Raw genomic sequence first — 26,913 nt, 5'->3', positions numbered from 1 at the left:
TTAAAACATCATGCGACTTTGACCAAGGACTTTGTTTTGGCTGGCGACAATCTAACTCAGATGACTTTGACTGGACATGGCATACAAGATCAACACCATCTCTCAACACAGGTCCAGATTACGATCATACCAGTGGGTCAGGTAAGAGAAATGTCATCCATTTCCTTTGAATTTTCTCTGTTTTTTTTTATGTTACAGTACTCAAATATCTAATTATTCAGTATTTTTATTGGGGACAGGCGATATTGATCACAGTCAAATCTGTGATTCCCACAAGGGGACTTTTTTTGGTTGCTTTATTGCCCACTAGATATTATTTTTCGCGTATACGCTGAAAAATGAATGTTGAGGCACAATAGTTTAATATTTATTAAAAGTTTGCTCAAGTAACTTTCAAATTCTATTCAAGTTTGCTCGCTTAAACTACCAAGCACCGTTTAAATTTTGACTAGTCTTGTTGGATATGCATCCACTTATTTAAAGGAATTATATTTGTAGGAAGTTACATGTATATCGAGACATCTTCTACACGGTATGGGGATATCGCCAAACTGGAATTTTCGGTGCCGAGCTCTGATATTGTGAAGTTATCCTGCCTGAAGTTTTATTATCACATGTATGGAGATACAATAAATACTCTCAATGTCTACAATGAAAATACCACAATTTTTACTAGTTTGGGAAACCAAGGCAATGAATGGCTGATGGCAAAACTCACCATGATTTTGCAAAGCAAGGTAAACTGTATTCATGTACTACGTTTATTAATTTAGGGTCTAAAAATTTATTAATAAAAATGCAGTTATTTAAAAAATAAGTAGCCCGTTTTTTTTAAAAAAGCATTTTTATAACTTTTTAGTGACTTTTATATTAGTTCGCTACTTCTTATACTTTTTCTATATTTATTTTCAATAGTGTTTAAATTTTTCTAACGTTACTCCTGTTAAGCGCGTTTGAATTTTGAGAATATGGCGCTATATAAATATTTTATTGTTTATATAATAATAATATAATAATAATAATATTTTATTGTTTCTAGACATAATGTTTGGTTATTTATAAAATAAAAGACAGTTATCAAAATACCTTGTTGTCATGCATGAGAGACCCTGTGAAATGTCAAAATAAGAACATTTTCAAGAATTGCCCTCCGAATTTCCCGGGAACGCTAAAAGAAGGAAATGGAGCCGCTATGTCTGTTTGTTTCTTTGTTTCTTTGTTTTGGTTTGATTTTTAAAACACCCATACGACTTCTGTCCCCCTAGACAAACTATGGTTAGCTTCAAGTTATGACAAGTTATTCAGCTTCAGTGTGCACTTTTCACTGTACCACATTAAAGGTCCCTAGTCAGCCAAGCCTTTGTTTTTGTTTACAAGCGAGAATTTCGGCATTATATTTTTCGCGGAGAGTGTCAAAAGGAAAGAAATCAAAGTGAAATTGCCAAAAGTAATTAAACAGAATACAAGTGCTATACGATTTCGCTTCGCCATACAGCTTTCACAATTTCGATGGCATCGAAACTCCAAACAACCAAAAGAATGTTAAGTTAACTAGTCAAAAATAAGCAACGATAATTTTAAAAAGCATTTGTGACAGTATAAGACCTCAGTAAAGCAAACGCACAAGGATGGACGAGGATTTCTTTTCAACATGCAATATGTCCGAATTTAGATGGCAGAGAAAATGGCGGAGGCTTAGTAGGACCCTTTAAGGACATGAGACTCAAGTGCCCGGCTTTTATATATTGGGTACGGCCAATTGGTTGGTGTTCTCAAATTTCTCCTTGATCGATACCAAAAACTGTTTACAAAACTTTCCTTTTCTTCGAGTTTGGTTCTTATCTCGACAGCATGTTTAATAAATGAATTGAAGTACTAGATGCCCAGATTTGGGCTACCCTACCGTTTATCGAGTGGTATTCCTTTTAATAATAGCATTAACTATTAATCAACCATAAATTTAGGTTTTGTGTTATATACAAATAACCTCAAGAAAGATAAAGTTTGTTAAGACGTAAATGTTTAATATTGCTTAGATGTCTTTCTTACTTGTACTTAGATTACGTTTGAGGGGATAAGTGGAGACTCCTACACAGGCAACATTGCCATTGATGACGTGTCCATTGTCAGTGGAATCTGTCCAGGTACATCTATGACTTTGTTTACTAAGTTACCTTGGTTACCTTTTTGCGACATGGACATCTCCTACTTCGTTGTTTTCTACATGAAGTTTGTTGCTAACTCAAACGTGCAATTAGATAAAGCAAATGAGGGTATATATGTTAACAAAACTGAAACGTGACACTTTTTGTCGCGTAATTTTAACATTGGCTATTAGTGACTTGTACAACCCGTAAGCTAGTTGGTGCAGTGCGCGAACTTCAAACTTTGTTCGTCAAGTTTTTTGGACGCATGTTTAGCAAAGCATTGGGTATTTTACTTATTTCTATTTACACTTTTACCTTCTGAGGTACTGAATTCAAACATATGAAAACTGCGAACGGCACATCAATTAATAGATGTATTACTGCGTCTGCGAATAATCGTGCAAATCATCAACTCAAGCATAAAAACAATGGTATATCACTCCTCCTGCGCTTGTCCCCTGAAAATTGAGTAGAAGTATCCATGGTATTAATAAATGTACGCGTAAGTACTGATTCAATAAGATATTTTGACTTGACGACACAAACATCGAGCCAGGTGGCAGGTAAAACATGCATGCAGGCCGCATTTATATTCTTGGTTGAAAACGTCCAAAAACCAGTATATTGCTGCACCTTATGGAATTAACCTTTACTCCTTTCAACTCAATTTAATAACAAGAGTATTTCTATAGTAAATGGTATATTTTTCGAAAAGTATTTCGTTTTTGCTGAGCAAAGGGCTGAAATGTAAACGATGATTTTCACAATGTGTAAATTTTCGAAACAACAAACAAAAGCCTGCAATTCATAACGAACAAAACACGTGAATAGCACTTGTGTTTGATATTATTATTGTTTTAGAGTGTACCGAAAACGCGAACCAATCCTTTGGGAGACTGGATATCAGACATACGAGAAAATTTGAGCCATACTGTAAGTGGATAGTTGAAAATGCTGGAATACCTCAAGCAGTTGCCATTGTTTCAATCCATCAAATGAACTTCAGTGGCTACAACAGGTACATATGATGTCTTCGTTCTTTTTCCTTTGCTTTGAAGTAAATATCTTGCACTGCTTTATCTTAACATTAGAGTTAGCCGTGTCCTATTTTTATCACCTGTCAGGCCATATCTTGTACTCATTATTATCTCGAGAATTTCTGGAATATAATTTATATGAAGGATTTTAGATAATCTTTTGCTTTATTAATCAAAGTCTTTTTTAGCTAGCACAAAGATAGCCAAAAATCCACAAATAACCAAACTATGGCTCATATGATGTTAGTTTAAATCGGTTTCGATTAATGGAGTAAACGAAAACGTGGGTGCCAGCAGTTTATACTATGTGGGTGCCAGCAGTTTATGTTAATCATGTAAACATTTCTTTTACATTTCCGCAGTGAATACGTCAAAATTTATGACGGTAATGGAACAGAGGTCTTTGCTCTATATGGAAATGATTCTGCCTCCTTAAACAAGACTATCCAGCAAATCCCGTTTGGAGAATCCAAAAATATCACCATACAAGTCTCCCTTGTCAACAGAAGAAGCTATGTCAAAATTGATTACGGCATGTTGAAGCATCGTCTGAGTTTAGGTAGGAAAAATAATCTTGGATTGACATTCCCATGTCTCGCCCTCTTCGTGACATTAAAGTCGGCACACACTAGGGGACTAGTCGCAGGGACTTGCTTCGGTGAACAGTCCCATAATGTGTACTCGTATTTTGCATCGACATTCTAGTCGCAGGGACCAAATTTGTGGTCTCTGCGACAAGTCCAACCAATTAAGCTGTTTTGATTTCTGGGACTAGTCGCACGGAACAATAGTCCCACAAGTCCCTGCGACTATTCCCTGCGACTAGTCCCCTAGTGTGTGCCTAGCTTTAAACTTGAGATCCGTCATCTGCCGTTGCTGGTTTTTATGCAGTTTCTCTTGGCAGAACAATTTAGAATTTGGAAGTAAAGTGTTGATACCAATATCTTGGTCACGGGAAAAATGTTAACATGTCCCAGATAAGCTAAAACAATTAGAACATAATAAAAAAGCGAAAAAATTTCATACAAGATAACTATTCCTTCTTATATACTTTTGGAAGGGGTACCGATCGACATTAAAAAACGGTTTTTTTTCGTGCAGCTTCTACTCTGGCTGGCTGGGACGTGACTGTTGTAAACAAGACTTCGAAAAGTATTGGGGTAATCTGGAGCAATCCAAGCAATCTTCTCAATGGTGGATTTGGATTTTTTGTTGCCCTTGCCAGAACGACTAACGGCAGCAGCAAATCGTTTGGCAAAGTACTATCTAAAAATACTACAGCGTTGGAGATAACGGGCCTCAGTGGATACACAGAGTATAATGTTGGTGTTGTAGGCGTGGATGACGATGGGACTCCGTTTAAAAGTGCAGGTGTAATAGTTATGACCGATGAAGGGGGTGAGTAACACTTCTCTAAGTTTCTTGAAACCAACTAAAACCAACGAGTAGAAATGTCAAAGCAACAAAAATTTGAATTTGCTTTGCTTTTCAGTTCCTAGCAGAGGGCCAAAAGGTGTTCGAGTGACAAGTCTTGAGTTTTCATCCGACCTTCTAGTGGAATGGGACCCTCTTCCCCAGGAATACGCCAACGGCTTTATCTTAGGGTATACCATCTACTGCAAAGATTATTTTTATCCATATAAACGCGTCAACACAAGCAGCCGTTACTTCACACAATTCACATTAAGAGGTCTTAAGCCAGCGTACGACTACCAAGTCGCTGTGGCCGCTTTTACTTCCAAGGGAGAAGGACCGCTGTCGGACTTTACTGGTTACACTGCTACAGGTATGTTTTGGAATAATTGTTTTGTTTATTTATTGCGTGAAAACGGCAGTCAATTTCATTTCTATTTGCAGTATGCTCACCTACAGCAATGCTTATAAAGATGTTTTTATTATATATAAACTGCGGTTGTTTAGTGGGATTTTGACAGCCGAGAAAGACAGTATCTCGACGTGTGAAAAATTACGATAATGCGTGTTTGATATCACTAATCACGTGCTGACGAGTTTGCCTTTCTATCGATATTAAGTCGAAACATCTTCAGATCTTCCCTCGGCAATCCTCGGCAATCTTCATAGGCAGTTTTCGAAAAAAGTTTCGGAAAATGTTCAGAAACATTTGTGAGACTTTCAAACAACATTTTGAAAGTATTCGGAAATCTCTGGAAAGATGTCGGAAATCTTCGAAAAATTGTCAAAAACCTCGTTATTAGCTGGTTTATAAAATGGAGACATGACATTTCTCTTTTTGTGTTCAAATCGATAACTGACGAGAGAGCGCAGCGAACGAGTGAGATATCGATTTGAACACGAAAAGAGAAATTTCATGTCTCCGCGCAACCATGTATCATTCTCTATTTAATTCACGCATTAAAGGAGATATATGTGGCTGAAATAATAATATCTGCACGAGTTAACAACACCTTAGTTAATTTTCGAACAAGAACTTAAGAAAGTTGGTTCCCTCTGCACAACCGTCTGTTATAATTACCCAATACCTTTAATGACATTCGTGTGAGTTAAAATTCTTCCAGTTGAGTGTGTAATCGTTTTCCTGTTATTTCACTCTCTCCTTCCTTCAAGGCTGTTCCAACACGTTTAATGAGACCTTTGGCCAAATAGAGTTTACAACTGCGAGCAACAAAGCTCTTCAATGTAACTGGAAATTGCACAATGCCGGTATCCGAGAAGCCGTCAGTTTGATCTCCGTTGAAAAATTAAATCTTATCTCCTGCAGGTAAAGTTAGTCCATAATCTCCCGGTGAGGGGTGGGGCCATTTTCCAACATTAAGTGACAGGGATGCTAGCTTACCATAATTTATAATATATTGCGGAGAATGGAAGTTCAAAAAATGATTTTCAAACCCCGGAAACATATGACGAGCTGATTCCCCGTCTGTGATCTGTAGATTCCCCACTTATGGAGTAAATCAGGGTTCGAACTGAGATCTTATTGCCATTCCCAGTTTTTCATTTGCATATTCAAGATAATGTTAGTACTATATTATGAAGATAGCAACAAAAAGGAATTAAAAAAGAAGTTACGGTTTAAAAGTGGGCCAGGTCTGGCCATTCTCACGCCAAATACTTGCCAATTAACTATCAAACCATCGTACGTCCGAGGTTGTAGAGCCTAATATAATCTTTTTTTCCTGCGATTTTCCGTACTTTATCGCTAAACTAAGCTTATTTAACGCCACTTATGCCCTGTACAGTTAATGTCAAGCCTACGAATATAAACTGTTTATGATGTATACATCAATCCCAGAAATGCAATCCCTCAATAAAGCTTAACTTTTTCAATGTATTAATTTTTTAACGATGAATAAATTAAGGTTATTCCATTGAAATAGAACCTGCACCGAGATTTTTGTGAAACTTTGACTATTGACTGTTTAATATGTTAAAGGAACTTAAATTTCGAAGTAAAAAATAAGGGGTGCCCTTGCTCGTTTAGGAGCAATAACATCTTGTTTATATCACATAAATCCTAATAAAATCACATTATGATTATAGTTACGGTTGCTTTCCAAATTCACGTCGGTTTCCGACGATTATTTTTTATTCTACACTGAGAATTGGTCCTTATGTTATCTAAAGAAAGCAAGTTTCTATTCAATTCAAAACAACAGATAAAAAGGATAGGTCGCCATACTTTTTTTAGGGAAAATGACGATTTACCTCTCTGGTCAGGTCCAGCCGTATAGAAAAAGCCGCCATTTTTTTTAATGCGTGCGCGCTAATCATGCGTAAAATTATGTGCAGTAGGGATGCGCAATGCAATACTGGGTAATTACCTTAAAACTTAATGACGCCCACTCAGATACCTTAAATTTTAACCAGTCGACTTATTTCGCGCGTTACCCATCAATCACCTTTGCTCCGGGTCTCCATGTGCACCATTATTTAATGCCCAGCTCTTCCTTAATTTTCCGACACCTGATCATTTTGGAAACTAAACACCATTTTTTTAAATAGCCAAGAATCTGCAAAGATCATTGATGGAAATGGCACTGAAGTTCTCCATCACCTTGGCTGTGTGTCTTTTGCTCCAGAAATTCTAGAGGTTCCTTTTGGTGTCTCAAAGAACATCTCCTTTCAAGTATATACTCAAAACTCAGGAAACAGTGTTAAAATGAAGTTCACTATCTTGAAAAAGGGTCTGACGTCAGGTGAGTTAATATTAACCTCTGTTACTGTTGCCATGCAACTGCTTGTGTTATTCCTGTTTCTACCCGTGTTGCTGAGTCTTGCTAGCTACTCTGTCTACTTATGCTTCTGCTACTGCTACAGCTGCTTCTACTACCTCGGTGACTGCTGCTGCTTCATCTTGGATCGCCTACGGCTTCTGCATCGCGCACTACTACTACACTGCACTGATATTGCTGATACCAATAAAGTTTAGAAACCGAGTCTGAAAGTGCTTTTTATTGTTTTTTGGAGAGACCGAGAACTTTTTTTTATTAAATCCGAATAACTCAGTTAAAAATGTGCTTTTTTGTTTTCCTAGCCATACTGGTTTTGGGATGGAATGTGACAATCTCCAACATCACATCCATCAGCTTTACCCTTCAATGGACGAAGCTTAATACAGTTGTTAACCATTCTGCAAAGTCGTACATTGTCGTAGTAAAAAGTATCCAAGGCACTCTATTAACCATAGAAACTGTCCCCGGAAACGCAACAACTACCGCTATTAATAGACTGTCGCCTTCATCGAAGTACCGTGTCAGTGTGTTTGGCGTCGATAGCATTGGTCGACCCTTCAAGAGCTTGGAAAGTGTTACTACTACTAACAAAGGTACGAAAAAAGACTCAATTAGACTTCAAGTCTTCAAGTGTCTGCTAAAAGCTTATTTCAGTTAGTATGACTTGCTCTTACTTACCTCTAAATCGATCTTCATATTCTGTATTTAATAACGCATACACATAAAAGAAGTGTTTCAATTCAGAGCGCCGATACGTTTATAGCGGAGCTCCCAGCGGCCAGAAGGGCCGCAGACGGACAAACGCATTGAGAAACACCGATTTTCCACCGTTACTTATATATCGAGTTGGGCCACCTGTTTGTTGCAAACAAGATTTGTGACAAACATAAACAGTATAGGAAAAAGTAATTTTTATGGGTAGCTAGACCGCAAATAAACGCCGGGACCTTTTATTTTAAAATTAGTAGTTTTGATTCGGCGTTTATACGAGGTCCGCGACTAATACGGCTCCGGCGTTTAATCGAGAAAATACGGTACTTACTAACTTACTAATCTTTTGAGTTTAGTATTTTGCGGCTCCCGATCAAGTAGTAGTGCTACCCGAATTGTTGGTGGTACAGAAGCATCTGTCATCAGCTGGCCATGGCAAGTGATGGTGACGGACAATAGCGGCCTTCAGTTCTGTGGAGGGTCATTGGTGGACCCTTCATGGGTGGTGACAGCAGCTCATTGTTTGCCTGGGAGAACGCCGTCTAGTATCAAGATAAGGTAGCAATAAATTTAGTTTCCTTATTTTTATCCAATTATGGACTGAGGGCCTGAGATAACAAAACGACAAGAAAATTTAAAGTATATTTAGGAAATAATAAAGATAGTCACTGAATATGTCAGTCGTACGTCCAGCCGTGAGTCGGAAGGTTTAGTCGTTGTGGCTACTGCGTACTAGAACATCTTTTAGATATAAGAATATTTATGCAGTATAACCCTTCTGTACATAATTAGCAATTATTGGATGAGGCTGAGTATGATATGAAGAATTATGCAGATCGAGGAGGGTGTTATCCGCCTCCGCCTTCGGCTTCGGCGATAACACTCTCCGAGATCTGCATAATTCTTCATATCACACGAAAGCCGAATTCAATAATTGTTTTAGTATTCATTCAAAATATTTCCAGAGCTCCAAATGCACAAAATAGGGTTTTGACAGTAGGCAAAGTACACAAATACACAACAACATTCGCTTTTAAATTTGATTTAAACTTCAAAAACTTCGATATTTAGCACTTGCTTGAAGTGTCTATTGAAGCTAAATCTGATGACACAAAGCGATGTTTTCGAGTACAGGTTTCCATCGTTCTTGCTTACGTTTTACTTCGATGTAGAATTTTCGTAAAACCGCTCTAGCGGCCATTTTCGCGCTTTCAACCTGCTCGGCAGCAAAGCCGTTCAGTTACGTGACGTCAGCGGTTCTTGAGAACGAGGTTGCGATCTGTTAATCATACTTGGGAACGACGTTGCGATCCATGAATTTTTGATATTGGACGATTGACGTCATTTTATGACGTCAATCGTCCAAATAATTGGAATTTCTTCCAAATTTGGTCGGCCTTAGGCGGTTAGCTGGAATTAACCGGGGATCGAAAGCCGATCAGAAACAGAGAAAAATTTGGAATGAATAATAATTACTGTTATCAACGGGGTACTGCTAGCCTGCGTTGCAGACGAAAAAAACCCAATGCTGTCTGAAAATTAATAGTTAAGAAATTAGAATTAAAAATTAAAAGTTTCTCAGGTGTGCCTCTCATACAATTGTAAATCTTCTCAAAATTGACATGACCAGTAGATAGACACAAGTGAAAGCGACAAATTATAACAATAGCAAATTGGATGGATTATGTAATAAATTTTATAAAATGGCAAAAATGTCACTATGTCATTAATGTGAACATTCAAAAGGCTTTCGAACTGCGATGTGACACTCTCGTTTCTCTTTTTTTCCTGCCATCGCGCAAATCGCGGGTCCACCTCTGCCTCTCGTTTTTCGCACTCGCACGCTGTTTTCGAGTCCGTTCCCGTGGATTTTACAGCTAAATAGAGACTGCTCACTGTCTTTATAACCCCGGGGGGGGGGGGGGGGGGTGGATACAACCATAAATTTTGCATAGGGGTGTGCCGTGAAGGTTTTTAAACCCTGACTCTATTTAAGGATAAAAAAGCCAAAATTAATACCCTTTTGAAGGCCAAAATTCGAAAAAAATGACACCCTATTAAAGGGGAGGAGTGTGTTCCTTGACGACCCAAATGACGGCTAACCCCGCATGGCAAAACACAATTTTTTTATAAAATCGCTTTACTAATACTTGAACTGTTAGTTCAATTTTTTATTTTCGTTTAGCTGTGCGTTTATTTTAGCTAATAGAATTTAGGTACCCTATCTAATGATCACACCGGGAACACAATACCAAAAAGAGCAAAAGTGATACCCTGTTTAAGAGGACATATGCACAAATTTCAAACAAAAATGAAAATTCTTGGCAAGAGCCTTGTAATGGATTTCGCTCATTCTCTTACCATGGGTAGGCCTTAATATAAAATAAATCACAGTATACTTTGTTTGGCTAAATATCGATTTGTTTTCGAGAAAATCGATAATTCTAAAATCCAGCAAAATTGACGCTTTCGGAGCTCAAAATTTATGCCGAGTTTGTTAGCTTCGCGTCGAAAAATAAAGCACTCTGGAAGAAAAGTACCTATTTAATATCGAAGAATAACATCAAATTAGTACGTCGAAAGCAATTTCTGCTCTTAAAGTCCTTTTATTTACAAAATATAATTAAGTTTATTCGACACACTTTTGATTTAATTCAAAATAGGTCAAACTTATCGCTTTATTTAAGTATGAGCGAAGCGAAATAAATGGCCGAAAATTTGGTATTAGACAGATAAATGATTGTTCTTTTCGATACTAAAAGGATTTCCTGGAGAAATGATTTAGTGCGATGCTTTCAGATCTCAAAGTTGCTTAAAATTCGTTAATTTAACCGACCGTGACATTGTTGATCTTATCAATATTATGTAAACATTCCACGCAAAGGTTAATTTTCCCCATGTGAACTTCAACTGAGTAAAATAAAAACATAGACTTGCTTACCGTGGTGTTCGCTGATACATTGTAAATCCTGTTTTCCTCATTTACGACAAAACCTAAGCCCTCGGCGAAGCTGTTATCCAATTTTCTTGACGCGCCATTTGTAACTGATTTCCACGTATTGAAGTGACAGTTCTTTTCCATGCATTCTTGAAAACAGTCCTGAGTCTTAACTGATCAGTGTAAACAGGAATACGAAGTACTTTGCTTTAAATCAACTTAAAGCTTAGCAGCAGTGGTAGATAAATCGATACGGCCGGCGAATCTTTGTTTCGAAAACCGCCATTTGAGATTTGTCGGCCCTTTGTCCTGCGGTATGCAGATAATTAATTCACACTTGAGTAACTTCCGGCACATGAAATCGACAACCACCGTGACCAGAAAGCACCCTGCTTTTTGGTGATTGGTTGAGGCACTATTTTTATCATTTTAACATAAGCTCTCAATGAAAAACTTTTGGGCTGAGAGAGTTGTTAAATGGTTGCATGAAAGCGCTTTTAACTTCCGGGTCGAAAGTTCTTCTGTTGCGTTGCTTCGCTTTGCTGCATATTTTTTATCCAGTTCTTACCCTTGTTCAAATTCTTGATTAGGCTAAGGCAAAACAGTTGTAGAGTCAACTCTCCCTTATTAGAAGATCTCTATAAGACGGACACCTGGTGTTAGTCCTGTCCTTGCCTTTTTTCAGTCATTTTTATACTCTAACCAGCTAGGCTACGTTTACACGGGACCGGACCGGAGCCGTTCCGAACTGGACCGGACCGGATCGGCCTCTGTTTACACGGAAGCATTTGGCACCGATCCATGTGTTTACACAGGACGGTTCTGGAACCGGTCCGGAACGGTTCCATAACTTGACCTGCAAAATAGCAGGTCCAGTTTTGGTTCCGTCCCGCACCGGTTCCAGAACGGCCCCGTGTAAACAGAAGGCCTATCCTATCCGTGTAATTAGAAGGCATATCCTATCCGAAAATCGGACCGAAACGTTCCGGACAGTAGCAGTGGTTGATAAATCGATTCGGCCGGCAAATCTTCTTTTCGAAAACTGAGATTTGTCGGCCCTTTGTCATGCGGTGTGCAGATAATGTATTTCACACTTGCGTAACTTCCGGCACATGAAATCGACAACCGCCGTGACCAGATCCCAGATAGCACCCTGCGTTTTGGTATAGTATTGGTTGAGGCACCATATTATTGCTATATTAATATAAGCTCTAAATGAAAAACTTTTGGGCTGAACATGTAATTAAGTTTCACTTTAGGTAGCTACCGTTTGTGAAAGTTGCTAAATAGTTGCATGACAGCGCTTTTAACTCCCGGGTCTAAGGTTCTTCTGTTGCGTTGCTTCGCTTTATAGTTTTTTTTTGTTCTTACCTTTGTCCAAGTTCTTGATTAGGTCAAGGCAAAACAGGTGAAAGCAAAATCTAAGATGTTATCGTTGGATCCGTCTTCCGTGAATGTTAAAAAATATGACCATGTATATATTCTGTTGGGGTCCGGCGTAAACAAGGGAAGGTGCCCCCCGCCAGAGCTTGCGGGGAGGGACAAGCGCCTCGCCGTCAGGGAACCCAAATGTTTTAAAAATATCATAGTCATTATATAAATATTTTGTTTTTAAACCTGTTTTCCGGTGTGTTTTTGAGTTGATTTGGAAGCTATTAGGGGAAAACGGTTTAAGTTTCAAATATTATCCGCAGTCTATTCCTTCATAAATAAGACGGTTATAATTATAATACGACTCAAGTTTCCAAACAACAAGAGATATAAAGTAATAACTTCATAATCACCTTAATTCTCAATTCAATAGGCGAACTTTATTAGGAAGGAGTTGTCGAAGCTGGGGTATTCCCCAAAAACGGCTCTGTGCCGTCCAATGAGGTCGTGGTTTTGGGTTCCCGATCTAGAACGGGATTTTCAATATCAGACGATATCTAGAACGAGATATGGTATTTTGAACACACAAAAGTTCCAAAATATCAGCAGCCAAAACGGGGTGACTTGTTTCTAGAACGCGGTATCTTTTGAATGCAAGTTCTTTCTAACTGAATACCAGAGGCCCTTCCAATTACGCTGGTAAAAAGGGAATGTTATGCTTCTAACAATGCTTGTTTTTTGTCCGATATAATGCTCAACTGTAATTATGCTCATTTTTTTTTTAATAATGCTACTTTGGTATAAATGCTTTGTTGTACTTTGCAGAAATAAATACAAAATATGGCATCACGTCAGAAGTCCATAACAAACTTCTGATTACGTGTACTTTTCTTCACCTAGCTTAATCTAATGAAGTGAAAAGCACCCTTTCCTTAATTTTTACACCAATATTTTTTTATACAGTCATAAATGTTCAGCGTTTTATTATAAATTGTTTACCGTGACTGGTATTACAACTGCATATACATGATGTATGGTCCCTTTTTTCCCCACCCCTTCCCCACCTTTCCTTCCCGCTTTTATTTCGCCCAATCCTCCACAGGAGAAAGAAGGAGAGCTTGTTTACAGGCTAGACTACACAGCGGAATATATATTTTTAACTGACATTCACGGGAGACGGATCCAACGACGCCATCTAAGGCTTTGTGTACAGCCAACTCTCTCTGAAACGGGTACCTTCGGGACCGGCTCCAACTCAGTTCGTCTAAAAGAGATCTCCGTCTTATAGGGATTTTAACGTCGTTTCAAATTTTCCACTGAAGAAGGGACAAGAATTTGAACAAGGGTAAGAACTGGATAAAAAATATGAAACAAAGCGAAGCAACGCAACAGAAGAACTTTCCACCCGGATTTCATGCAACCATTTAACAACTCTCTCAAACGGTGGCTAACTGAAGTGAAACTTTATTACAAGTTCAGCCCAAAAGTTTTTCATTGAGAGCTTATGTTAAAATGATAAAAATAGTGCCTCGACCAATATTTCGAAAAGGAGGGTGCTATCTGGTCACGGTGGTTGTCGATTTCATGTGCCTGAAGTTACTCAAGTGTGAATTAATTATCTGCATACCGCAGGACAAAGGGGCGACAAATCTCAAATGGCGGTTTTCGAAACGAAGATTCGCCGGCCGTATCGATTTATCTACCACTGCTGCTAAGCTTTAAGTTGATTTAAAGCAAAGTACTTCGTATTCCTGTTTACACTGCTCAGTTAAGACTCAGGACTGTTTTCAAGAATGCATGGAAAAGAACTGTCACTTCAATACGTGGAAATCAGTTACAAATGGCGCGTCAAGAAAATTGGATAACAGCTTCGCCGAGGGCTTAGGTTTGTCGTAAATGAGGAAAACAGGATCTACAACATATCAGCGAACACCACGGTAAGCAAGTCTATGTTTTTATTTTACTCAGTTGAAGTTCACATGGGGAAAATTAACCTTTGCGTGGAATGTTTACATAATATTGATAAGATCAACAATGTCACGGTCGGTTAAATTAACGAATTTTAAGCAACTTTGAGATCTGAAAGCATCGCACTAAATCATTTCTCCAGGAAATCCTTTTAGTATCGAAAAGAACAATCATTTATCTGTCTAACACCAAATTTTCGGCCATTTATTTCGCTTCGCTCATACTTAAATAAAGCGATAAGTTTGACCTATTTTGAATTAAATCAAAAGTGTGTCGAATAAACTTAATTATATTTTGTAAATAAAAGGACTTTAAGAGCAGAAATTGCTTTCGACTTACTAATTTGATGTTATTCTTCGATATTAAATAGGTACTTTTCTTCCAGAGTGCTTTATTTTTCGACGCGAAGCTAACAAACTCGGCATAAATTTTGAGCTCCGAAAGCGTCAATTTTGCTGGATTTTAGAATTATCGATTTTCTCGAAAACAAATCGATATTTAGCCAAACAAAGTATACTGTGATTTATTTTATATTAAGGCCTACCCATGGTAAGAGTATGAGCGAAATCCATTTAAGGACTCTTACCGACACATGTTTGACCGTAGGAAACCTGTGCTCTTAAGGGCCGAAACCTCAAAAACCATACCCTATACCGCGGCACATACCTATATAGCCCAAATATGGGAGTACCCCTCCCCCCGGATTCATAATATCAAGAAAACCTTACATCCAGAAGCAGTGAAAAATCTGCAAACGAAAAACAATGAAATTATATTCTTTTCTGCCCCAGGACTAATCAAGCTAACTCCAAGTGGCTGCATTTCTTAAAACCATTTCTTGAAATGCTTTTTTTTCCTAGATTAGGAGCCCACTACCTAACAAATGGCAGTGTTGGAACAGAGCAAGATATCGGAGTTGCAGAAATCATTATGCACGAGAATTACCAAACTCCTCTGAGAGAAAGCAATGATATCGCGCTAATTCAACTCGCAAGTCCTGCTTATCTTGGAAAAGGAGTTGGTCTTGTCTGCTTGCCAGATAGTGACCATCACCTTCCATTTGACAATCTTAACAAAAAATGCTGGATAACTGGTTGGGGACGTTTATCTTCTGGAGGTTCCCAACCAAACACACTGCAGCAAGCGTCTGTACCACTGGTGTCAAAACAACGTTGCACAAGTGCTTTCCCAGGCTACATCGACGATTCAATGCTGTGTGCTGGTCTTGATGAAGGAGGAGTTGATGCTTGTCAGGGTGACAGTGGCGGACCATTGGTGTGTGAGTTTAATGGTACCTGGTATCTTGAGGGAGTCACCAGCTGGGGGTATGGATGTGCCTTACCAAACTATTATGGAGTATATGCTAAAGTCCGAAACTTTAAATCGTGGTTGACAACAAAAATGTACGCCATCACTGCTCCTCCTATTGTATCACCACAGAACCAGTCATCTGCTGCATTAGGTAAGTACAATAACTTTCTATTTTGGGTTAGTATTCAACTCGTGTAGCCGCCCTCTGCTTCTACCCGTCAGGGCCGTAGCCACTTTGAGGCAACCCGAGGTACTTGCCGCAGTTATTGCTTTAGTTTTTCGTTTTATTTCTTTTGAAGGGGGGGGGGGGGGGGGGGGGGGGGGTTAATACCTAGGAAAAGGAATTTAACAATGGAAATTACCTCAGTCATTTTTTTTTTGGGTACGGCCCTATCCTTACTACATTTCGGTCTTGTTGCGTAAGCGTGAAGCTTTGATTCGATACGTTAATATATATTCATTTGAAATAGCTCTGTTTGCTTCAAGAATGTCTACTCTACTTACTTAAATAGAAGGTAACAGTGACATAAAAGTTTGCATTCATAGGTAGATAAATATTTTCGTCTTTATAAATTAACGATGAGCAGGCTCGCTACAATTTTTACAGGCGTAGCAAATTAAGAACAAGAAAAGCTCGCTAATTGAAGATTTGCATGTAGGCAAGGCTTTAATGTGGCAAAAAAAACTAGGAAAGCTATAGAAACGTTTGTAAAGTGCTTCCGGCGTAACTCGAACCACCAAGCTCCTCAATTTTGTTCCAATTAAAGGGCAATCGCTATATGTTTCTTGGGGAAGAAAAATAAGTGCATTTTATCCCTTAATTGGAAGAGTTTTCTGCCGTTGGTAGAATTCATAAAATAACTAATAACAATACGGAAAGATTTACTTACCTTCTCTTAATTTCAAACAATGAATAACTGTAAGTTGTTGCAAGTATAACTAAAAGACAGCAAAAATAACCGTTTAAGTCGAGCTTGAAAGTCACACAAGTACGCTTCGCAGTAATAAAAATTTATGTAACTTTTGCAGTCTGGTGTAATTTTGAAAACGGCTTGTGTTATGGATGGAATCAATCGTCTTTAGATGATTTTGATTGGACACTTGCATATGGTGGAACGCCTTCTTCTTCTACGGGTCCAGCATCTGGTCATAAAGGTTCAGGTTAGATTACATTGCTGTTGATTGATTAAATTTTGTAATTATTATTATAAAGTGCTATCCATTCATTTAAAATTAAACCTTTTTTTTCAAAGAAAGACGTTCGTTCTAACATAAACACTTTTCGAAACTGCTTAGCCCTCTTGAATAGTCAAAGAGAGACGATTTTATCATTGAGATGTCAACACGAGCCATGTAATTTCAAACCAAAGGGTAATTTTCCTAAAACGTTCCACTCAGTATAAGTTTTATTTGAAGAAGGTGTGTTTCGGTTTTTGGGGCAAAAACTCGCCACAAACGAACACACACAAAATCATCCCAAATATTAGGATTACGAATTACTTCTGTTTATTTATCGATCACTGGGCAGATGCAGTAGTACCTGATAATGACGTAGTTTTACTGCATATCAAAGTTTATATTCACGTTTATATTTTGTCTATTTATACAGGAAATTTTATGTTCATCGAGGCGTCTTACCCTAGGAAAGCGGGAGAAAATGCAAAACTTGTGGTCACTGTTCCTAATAATGGAAATCAGTCGTGTCTTTCCTTTTACTATCATATGTATGGAGCATCGGCTGGAAATCTCAATGTCTATAGTGGCAATACCAAGGTGGTTGAAGTGTCAGGCAATCAGGAAAACAACTGGCTACCAATGCAGACAAACGTGTATTTGAATGGAGTGGTAAGAAAAATACGTGTACTCACTTTTGCAGCTACAGTAAAGCTTGCATTAAGTGATCCTGTTTAGTATTTGTGTTTGTGTGTGTTGAAAACAAATTTACAGAAAACAGATGAACACCTTGAAACGATTCTTTTGCGGGACAACGAATAAACGTTCTTCGTTCCTACTACGACGAACAGTAACCACATTGTTAGTTTATTAGTGATTTTTTCCGGTCTGTGAGTAGTCATCAAACATTTGTCAGCTAACTCCATCCAAGATTTAGCAGTTTTCTTACAATGTGAAAACTGTACTTTTTTTACTTCTCTGAGTTATTTTTATACCTACTGTCTCACCGTTCCTCCAAATAAGATCACAAACTGAACTTTATATGTTTTAGGTTACATTTGAAGGAATAACTGGAAGATCATATACTAGCGATATCGCTATTGACTCAGTGCAAATTACGGCAGGAAAATGTCCAGGTGAATACATATGCATTAACAATAGTAATATTAGCTACTGTATATGCCTGTTAAAAACAGTAAAAAACTCTGTTAAGCCACCCTTCTCTCTTTGAGGCCCCTCCCCCTCTTTAATTAGCTCCCCCATACCTATATAAATGATGACGATGATGATGATGATGATGATGATAGATGGTAAATCAAGACTATTTAAAATTAGAAAACAAGGCAACGTAACCATTTAAAGGTATTATCAAGTAAGGTATCCAGACCTTCAGAGAATGGGAGGGGGGGGGGGGAGGGGGGCGGAGGTGATCATCCAGACCCTAGAATAAGGGGGGGGGGGCGCACTCAAAAATAACTTTTCTCGGGGATCTGCCACTGTTATCACGTATCCACCACATCACTAAAACATTAAAAAGTCCACTTCTTCCGTTTATACGTACCGTAAAGGATAACTATGTGATTTGAAATAAGCCTCTCTGTCTCCACTAAGTCCCCCGCTCTGTTAAGCCTGCCAAAATGTGAACTTATCCCCCGGGCGACTAAACGACCTTTAATGGTATGTTTCCGTATGTTCAACGCCCTGGTTCTATATACTGTCAGTGTAGTTATTCCTGTTTCAATGCAATATTTCTTGTCGTCTGTCGAACGTCTCGACATTTTTTGAACCTGACATGAATTCCACGGTTAAATTATCTATTAACATAGTATACAACAAACAAGAGAAATAACATATACTATAACTAATTATACCCCCTCCCTTTTCGCGCCTCCCATCTCCTCTTTGCAAAAAATGTCACCGTGTGCTACGATCATTTTAATGCTACTGGAATGAACTAAGGTAGAGGGTTGACACGTTGTATAAATGCTTACTTTTTTAAATTGTAATAAATAAATTGCCCATAGCCTGCGAACAGGCTCCCGAGTGGGGTTTTTACGCGAGCGAAGCGAGCGGCGTACGCGAGCGAAGCGAGCTGAAGAGCGGGGCCTGAGGGGGAGCCTGTAGACTTTGTTTGATTCCGCCCATCCGCCCACTTGTAATGGATCCTGTAACACATCTGTCAGTAGGGTAATTAGACCTAGCAAAAAACAGATGACAGGCCTACACAGACTACTTCGTGACTTTTGTACAAAATAAGCCGTTCGGTAAAATTGGATTTGGTCGTCCAATTTATTTTGACGCTTCAAAGTTGTTTAGAAAGGGCACTATGCTCTGTCACTCGTATTATAAGAAGGCGATTTTAGGTTATAAAGTAGAGTCGAAAGACTGCCGCTCAGCAGATGTGTAGAGATGATAGATCTGCACCGTTTCCCGTTAGTACATTTTGACACCTCTGTATTAAATTTTGCTATTGCGGTTAGCCTTGGCTCATTCATATTCGCAAGATGTGTTTTAAGCTCTAAAAATGTTCGCTCTGGAAGGACACAGATCCTATTTCCGTGAATATGTTGATTATGTACTTGCATTCTATATTTGCAAGGCCGGGCCCCGCTGTTTATAGTGTTGCAATGTGTGTTGCTTTTTATCACGGATGACATATTTATTTCTGTTCACTTTAGCCAGAGACTGCGTAGCTTTATTTTGCAAAGCTATTGCTTTGTTTTAGAGACACGTTATTTACTGTCGCTAAGGATATGTATCTTGCATCAATTTTAACGAGCGTTTAGTCTTTTGAGCTCGATGTTTTGGGTTTTCGCCTCTTTCCTTTGTTCGTTGTGTGACATTTGCACCACAAGATAAATGTAGGATTCATGTAGATTTATTGCATATCTAACCACACGCAAGCCGGTTGACTTTTTTGCGTGTTGTGTATGCCACTATTTTTCATCACTCACTTGTCAAAAATAAGCGTTCTGACCAATCAGATCATGATACCAGAATCTGGTATCATGGATCGGCGTTTTCAAAAGACATGTCCACAGGCTCCCGCGCCCCCGTACTCCCCCTCAGGCCCCGCTCTTCCGCTCGCTTCGCTCGCGTAAAAACCCCACTCGGGAGCCTGTTCGCAGGCTAAATTGCCCACTGTCATTTAAACGTCTAGTTCAGGGGAGCAGGGGTGGTGCAGTGGTGAGAGCGCTCACCTCCCACCAATGTGGCCCGGGTTCGATTCCTGCCCGGTGTCATATGTGGGTTGAGTTTGGTGTTGGTTCTCGTCCTTGCTCCGAGGGTTTTTCTCCGGGTTCTCCGGTTTTCCTCCCTCCACAAAAACCAATACTTCCAAATTCCAATTCGATCGGGAGTACACGGCGCCACAAGCTTATAGCTTTAATCCTTACCGTGTCTAAATAAAATATAATTTTATTCATTTATTTTTTATCCATTTGTTTTAGTTTCCTGTAGCTTTGACGATGGCTTGTGCCCCGGCTGGAGTCAATCCCATTCAGATGTATTTGACTGGACGCTTTACTCCGGCTCCACACCATCCTCGTCAACGGGACCATGGTCAGATCTTAGCGGAACAGGTGAGTTGCCATGATTGGTACTTCGGGTAACTTACAAAACATTGCGAAGTAACGTTGTTGATAAATATTCAAGAATTAGATTAAATAATTTTCGGAGCGACAAGGATTCCCACTCCACTGTAACTAATGTCAATTACAAGAAAATCTTCCCTGGCTCTTTACTGTTTTATATTAAAGTCAATTCCTCACAAAGTTGGTCTCGTCAGGACATGCATGTTTATATAAAACTCTTGCCAAGATTAATAGTCACGATAATCAGTTCAATAAATTTTGATTTTTTTATAAGTTATTAGTTATTCCTGGAAACACTTAAAGTTGGTTTTTACTACCGAGTCGGAGTTTCCAATTTAGCTTATAGGTGGATTTCCACTGACGCGTAAATATTTACGTACGTAAAGCGTGCGTAAAAAAAGATACGTAGGCAAATTTCCACTGTCGCGTAAAAAGTAATAAAAAGCGTTTCTTTTTTACGTGCGTTGAACGTACATAAATGCCCGCCATCCTGAATTATCAAGTTGGTGAATAGAGTGTGTTATTGGCGGCCATATTGAAGGAGTGAAACAATAAATTGATTTCCTTTGGGAAAAAATCATTAACATTTTTATGCAAATATCTTGTTGTTTGACTCTTCCCACATGGTTGCCTTGAAAACAATTTGTACCACACGCTAGTAAAAGAAATGCGTAAATATGACCAAGAGGCATTTTATAAATACTTCCGAAAGACACCATCAAGTAAAAAAAAAGATTTGAGGCGACCTTTCCGGATTGCCGGTTCAAAGCTTACATAACCTGACGCCAGGCGTTTTCTTTCACTACTGCGTTCGTGTAATTTGGTTCTGTAATCAGTTCTATAGATTATTGCTGGAAATGTTCGGACTTTCTCGATGGGAAGTGTTTCTACATCTGAATGTTTTCCCATGTAAATCGACGGCGATTTAAAACAAAATGGTTTTCCACATGGCAAGTGGTGTCATGTGACAAAATCCAAAAGTATGATTGGGTAAATGGCTGCGTAACCGCAGTCAGCCGCGGAAAAAGTTGACTCAGTTCAACTTTTTTGAAAACACTCGCGATCGCTACGTGCGTATACGTGCGTGTAACGTACGTAAATACCAAGACCATAACGTGGCATTGGAAATTGGACAACGTAAATTCGACGCACGTAATCACGCGCGTTTTACGTACGTCTACAATTTTTACGTACGTTAACGTGCGTCAGCAAAAACGCGACAGTGGAAATCCACCTAATGTATGAACGACTTGCGTACACGTTTACGCAAATCGTTCATACATTGTCTCTAATTTTTTTCACGCAAGTTATTTAACGCGAGTAAAAAATTACCTGTCAGTGGAATCAAGTCGTTTATGAGTTAATTAAAGACAGTGAAAACTAAATTGTCGGAGTTGCAAGCAGGAAGTAATCGGAGGGCCTGATAGCTAGCACTGTGATTTTTTTGTTCTTTCGCTTCTTGCATTTCCGTCAATCTGGTTTTCACTACCTCATAAGCGACGGAGTCATAAGCGGAGTCGGAAGAAAATGGAAGCGTTCTATGAATTCTACCGACTGACGTCAAGCTTGACTGATTGATAATAAAAAAAATATATATATATAAAAAAATAAATGTTGTTTATAGTGGTCATGCATTAAGCTTCATATCTCTAAGGGATAGCTAGTTTACAGGCATGCCACTGAAACAGAAGAAACAAATAGTTTTAAATAAACATAACAAGGTAAAAAATCCCAACTGGCAGGAGGCAGACCAGTTGGCTATATACAAAGCGTTGTCGAGGATTTGAACTCGGGACAACCGAGAAACAAATCCAGCTAGTGGCAAGGGCAGGTCTTGAACCGAGGACCTCCGGATTACAACACCAGCGCCCTAAACCACTCGGCCACGCTTGCTTGATATTTGATTTTCTGTAGTTCGTAAGCCCTCTTACGACTCCGATTATTTCCGACTATGATTTCGTCACTGGTGAAAACCAGCCTCAACAACTTATACACACCCTTAAAAAGAATCGTTTACCCAATTATTAGTTATGAGGATTGTCTTTTGGCTGGTGTCTCTGACAAAAATTGCACGTTTTGTTTCAAACTATCTAACAAAGGTCTCAAAATCATATCTGTCGCAACTTGTTTTTTTTGCTGTCTTGTCACAAAATTTCTCATTAGCATTTTCACAAGTCAGTTCATTCTCGATTCTGTATTTTTCGTTGTAGCTGAGGGTAACAGTGAATACTGACAAAACATTGAATATAATAATAACAATAACAATAATAATGATATAAGTCACTTTTTTATTAAATTTTGTACAGGTAAGTATATGTACATTGAAGCTACGGGTCAGTCACCTGGCGATAATGCTAAGCTTCAGTTTGCAGTACCTGGAAGTAACTCATCTGCGTGCTTGAAGTTCTACTATCATATGTATGGATGGGGTATGGGAACTTTGAACGTGTTCAATGGAAATACCACGATATTTACCAAGTCGGGAGATCAGGAAGACCATTGGAAATCGGTGATAAGGACCCTGCATTTGAGTGATGTTGTAAGTACTGATACCTTTTTTGGTTTGTTTGCGTAACGACGCAGCTGTATTTATATTGTCAAAAATGTACACATGCGTAAATGCATACGTTTATTGAGCTCCAAAGGGGACCTTTCAGTCCAATTTTCGATTAATCCGTATTGTTAGCAGCTAAGTTGATTTTGTGTTATTAAATTTCATCAAATATTCGCTATGAAACTAAATGTTTGCAAAGAAATTAATTATGTGACTCTAAATGACAAAAACATAGCTTCATTGCAGCCGAATGTGTCTCCCGGCGTTATAACTTAAATTTACAAGTAGACAATATTAACTTTGAAAACTGTTCCGCCGGACCATATTACAAAAACCCATATCGCAATCCGTTTCAATCTTCGACACTATTGGCCATCCGTACCTTTTTCTGCATTTGGAGTGTCAAGTTATTTAACTATTCCTTCACTGTTTTAAGAAGTTAATTTATATATTTAAACGAATTTGATGGTCATTTCTTATGCCTATGTTTGGCTAAAATCCGTGACACGTTCTCTTAAATTCATGGTTATTTCTGAGGTGGAATCAGTTATATGAGACTTTTCAGTATTATGCACTTACAGTCAAAACAGCTCTAGGGTCGATTTTCCCTTCGTCCTTCCTGAGAAGAGGCGTTAGGGGAATTAGTGCGTTCACATTTTCCCGAAGAGCAGGAATTTATATATTTTTTTAATGGATATTCGATTTCATTAGTCACTTAGAAGAGCGCCTTGCGAATAACATGAGGAGAAAACACCATGTATGACATTGGACGGCTAACTATAGTTGACGGCCAAATTGTAATTTGCCTATCTCCAAAAGCCAGACATCAATCCAATCATTATTCGGGTTTACCTCGGTGTAAGAACCTGTGATATTTTTCTTTGTATTGGAGCTTTTTTTTCCTGCTCTGTTTTGTTTTTGACGCTCTTTGTTGCTTTGTTCGTTCTTTGTTTTACGTCACCGGTGAGTTTCACAGGTTCTTACACCGAGGGTGAGCCCAATATTCGATATTCACACTTTGAATCGAGACGCTGTTTAACGTTGAACTAATAATTTCAAAAATGCATGGAATATTAAAGCAAAGAACGAATTAACTTAATTTAAATGAATTAATTGATTTACCCTTGAAAGGAACGCTTGAACTCTTTTTTTTTTCTTTAGTGGTCTTAAGAGACAGAACGTAACTTTGTCTCGAGTTATAACCCGAGACAAAGTCGAAAAAACATGAATATTTGAGATGAAACAAAAATATCCAACTTCCGAGGCACTAGTAAGTAAGTTTTTTGTTGTGTAATTCCGTATTTTCTCAATTAAACGCCCCCGGCGTTTATTTCAAACTTGGCTTTGTGGACCTGGCGTTTATTTGAAGCCGGCGTTTAATCGGGGTCCGCCGTTCATTAACGAGGTGATTTTGTATCATTTTTTTTTTCAGGTTTGTTTATAATTACCAATTTTCTGAGACCCAGGGGCAGTTTGTCCAGGCGGGATGATTTTTCCCTTCGTCCCGCCTCGACAAACTGTCCCTAGGTCTCCGAGGATGATTATTACCAAAAGTTACAGTATTGCAAACGGCAAATGTTTGTTGAAATCGAGATTTGTGACAAACATGAACAATACAGGAGCAAGTAAATTTTATGGGTACAAAGAAATCAGTTCATAAACGGCAACGTCGCCAACGTCCTTAGCTTATCGTTAATAAAGGTTCTCCTCCGACTTATAATCAAACGTTAGAGGGATCCTCGTCTTTTCATGATCAACGACAGTGAGCATGCACTTAGCCTCCTTGGCAGACGTTCTTTGGGCTCAAAGAACGTCTGCGAAGGAGGCTGGCATGCACTATGCCACAAGAAAGAAAGTGCGTCAGTATTGATAACACGAACACGAACATCCATCCAAGTTATGTTATGCCGGACTTTTTCTTTGAACATTTATTAAAATTTCCAAAGCAGCATACCGGATTAGTATGTTATAGTAGTGCTATTCAAGAGAATATATTACTTGTTAGCTCGACCGCAAATAAACGCCGGGACCTCGATTAAACGCCTCCGCCGTTTATTTAAAAATTAGCAACATTGACTCTACGTTTATACGAGGCCGGCGTCTAATCGGGTCCGGCGTTTAATCGATAACACAGGGCGAAATGACACTTTTAAGGTTTCTTAAAGGTAACTTAAAGGTACAGTAAAGAATCATTTCCTGTACCTTTAAGTTTATCTTAAATTTCTTAAATGTTCCTTTTCTTAATCTTTAAGTGGATCACTTAAATTCAGTAATGAACCATTTAATGCATCTTTAAGAAATGTACTTAAAGATGCATTAAGAGCAAGTTTGTAGAAGAATCGAACAAAAATTGTTTTTTGCGGCAATTCTTAAAATACAGGGATTTCGCTCATCTTCTGCATGAAGGTAGTCCTTATTAAAACTAAAAACGTTATGTTGTTTTTTTCTTCAAAAAGTTTTATTTTTCCGAGAAAAACGAAATTTTCGATTTGACATCTAGACTCGTCTAGACTCGATTGAGAGGGTACAAATTGGGTTGAAAATTGACCATTTTCAATCGATTCGTATGTCAAAACCATCACGCGCAGAAAAAAATAAATACAACCGGTCTATTGCATGACTCTTCCTTGTCCAAATAAGCATAGTTTCAAGAGTTTTGATTTAATCTAATTATTTTACGGTAAACAAAACCAGACTATTCTCACGCGAAATGAAAGTCGGTCGGTCAAAAGAATCGTCATTTTCACTATGTGCCTTATCTCAGAATTCCTTGAGATAAATATATTTCAACTGTAGAAGGATGATACTTTCAAAATATTTAAAGTTTTGTCTGGGTAAATGATTAAGCACTTGTCAAAAAATTATTCAAAATCGTACAAAAACGACACAAAATCACGCAAGCTTTCGAATGCGTGACCAAAAGTATTACCACCGTATTTGTTCTTTAAATCAATTTAGTCGCAACACTAGCAATATCAAGGCATAAATCATAATAAATATGTTCACCTTTGCTTGATTATGATATCCTGTCCCATGCAATACGTTTTTTCCTGTCATTTCTTCAATGGCTTCCCGTTCAGTTCGCATGCCGCTTGTCGAATCCGTCTGCGACTGGTGAATTTGAAGCAACCACCGATACGAGTTTAACCAAATATGTATCGTCATGATTAACAAGCCCTTTTTGTGTTACTTGATTAAGCCATATTTCAGGTTATAGCCGGCAAAGCGTTTTCGATAAGCCACTTTGCAGTGCCTGTTGGCACCGTTATTATTCCAAGTGAAGTATAAATTTGCATACTTTCGAGACAAGCGTGACAGTTTTTTATACTTAGGGGGTGGGGTGAGGAAGGGTCTTAAATTTTTAGATGAATCAAATGTTTGAAAACGTTTGGGGATGAATTGTCACAAACTAATACCGTATTTTACATGGGGATGTAAAAGCGCTAACATCGTAAAAGTAGTAAAAGCGCTAACATCCTGTTGCTTGTTAAAGATACCTGGTGTTAATGGCGAACAGGAACTTATTCTCCTTAGAGCATGCTCTAAGGAGAATAAGTTCCTGTTCGCCATTAACACCAGCAAAAGACCAGAGGGCCTTATGATTTTCTATATCCTTGTTACATGAGCAAAGGGACCTCGGTTATTAATTTACTTTTATCGCGTCGATCATACGAGCAAGGACTGCCAACTATCGTTTTAAAAGAACAAGAAACTTCCATGAGACACCAAGTGCAGTGAGAACATGTGGAGTTTCCAACAGTTCACCAGACAACTGAAGGAAAAAGCACTTTACGGGGACTGTGTTGTGCCGGTTGCTCCACAAATGGTTCGTGAGAAAAAAGAAATCATTCAAACATCTATAATCGAGTTTAGTAAATTACATTAGTCTCGTCTCCTAA

The 26,913-nt window shown here is 38.5% G+C and overlaps 2 protein-coding genes across 2 annotated transcripts in view; both read left to right on the top strand.

The window, feature by feature from the left end:
• LOC144644375 (MAM and LDL-receptor class A domain-containing protein 1-like) overlaps window positions 1–26,913 on the top strand; it is a 71,388-nt gene that overhangs the window by 21,478 nt on the left and 22,997 nt on the right. The window contains exons 21-36 of the mRNA XM_078503853.1: window positions 1–141; window positions 499–737; window positions 2,060–2,144; window positions 3,009–3,165; window positions 3,547–3,743; window positions 4,286–4,582; window positions 4,677–4,970; window positions 5,771–5,924; window positions 7,166–7,359; window positions 7,698–7,988; window positions 8,463–8,664; window positions 15,244–15,813; window positions 16,716–16,855; window positions 17,304–17,539; window positions 17,919–17,998; window positions 20,297–20,397. Of these exons, the coding sequence (XP_078359979.1) occupies window positions 1–141; window positions 499–737; window positions 2,060–2,144; window positions 3,009–3,165; window positions 3,547–3,743; window positions 4,286–4,582; window positions 4,677–4,970; window positions 5,771–5,924; window positions 7,166–7,359; window positions 7,698–7,988; window positions 8,463–8,664; window positions 15,244–15,813; window positions 16,716–16,855; window positions 17,304–17,539; window positions 17,919–17,998; window positions 20,297–20,397 (3,378 nt within the window). The remainder of the gene's footprint in view (window positions 142–498; window positions 738–2,059; window positions 2,145–3,008; window positions 3,166–3,546; window positions 3,744–4,285; window positions 4,583–4,676; window positions 4,971–5,770; window positions 5,925–7,165; window positions 7,360–7,697; window positions 7,989–8,462; window positions 8,665–15,243; window positions 15,814–16,715; window positions 16,856–17,303; window positions 17,540–17,918; window positions 17,999–20,296; window positions 20,398–26,913) is intronic.
• On the top strand, window positions 33–26,639 carry LOC144651235 (thyroid hormone-induced protein B-like). Its single transcript, XM_078511167.1, has 3 exons — window positions 33–141; window positions 22,767–22,999; window positions 26,508–26,639. Exons 2-3 carry the CDS (start codon window positions 22,775–22,777, stop codon window positions 26,637–26,639), a joined length of 357 nt encoding a protein of 118 aa, XP_078367293.1. The 5' UTR covers window positions 33–141; window positions 22,767–22,774.

This window comes from Oculina patagonica, chromosome 1 (assembly GCF_052425735.1).
Source record: "Oculina patagonica isolate OP01 chromosome 1, crgOcupat, whole genome shotgun sequence".
Taxonomy (NCBI): Eukaryota; Metazoa; Cnidaria; class Anthozoa; order Scleractinia; family Oculinidae; genus Oculina; species Oculina patagonica.
This window is presented reverse-complemented; position numbering and strand designations above follow the sequence as displayed.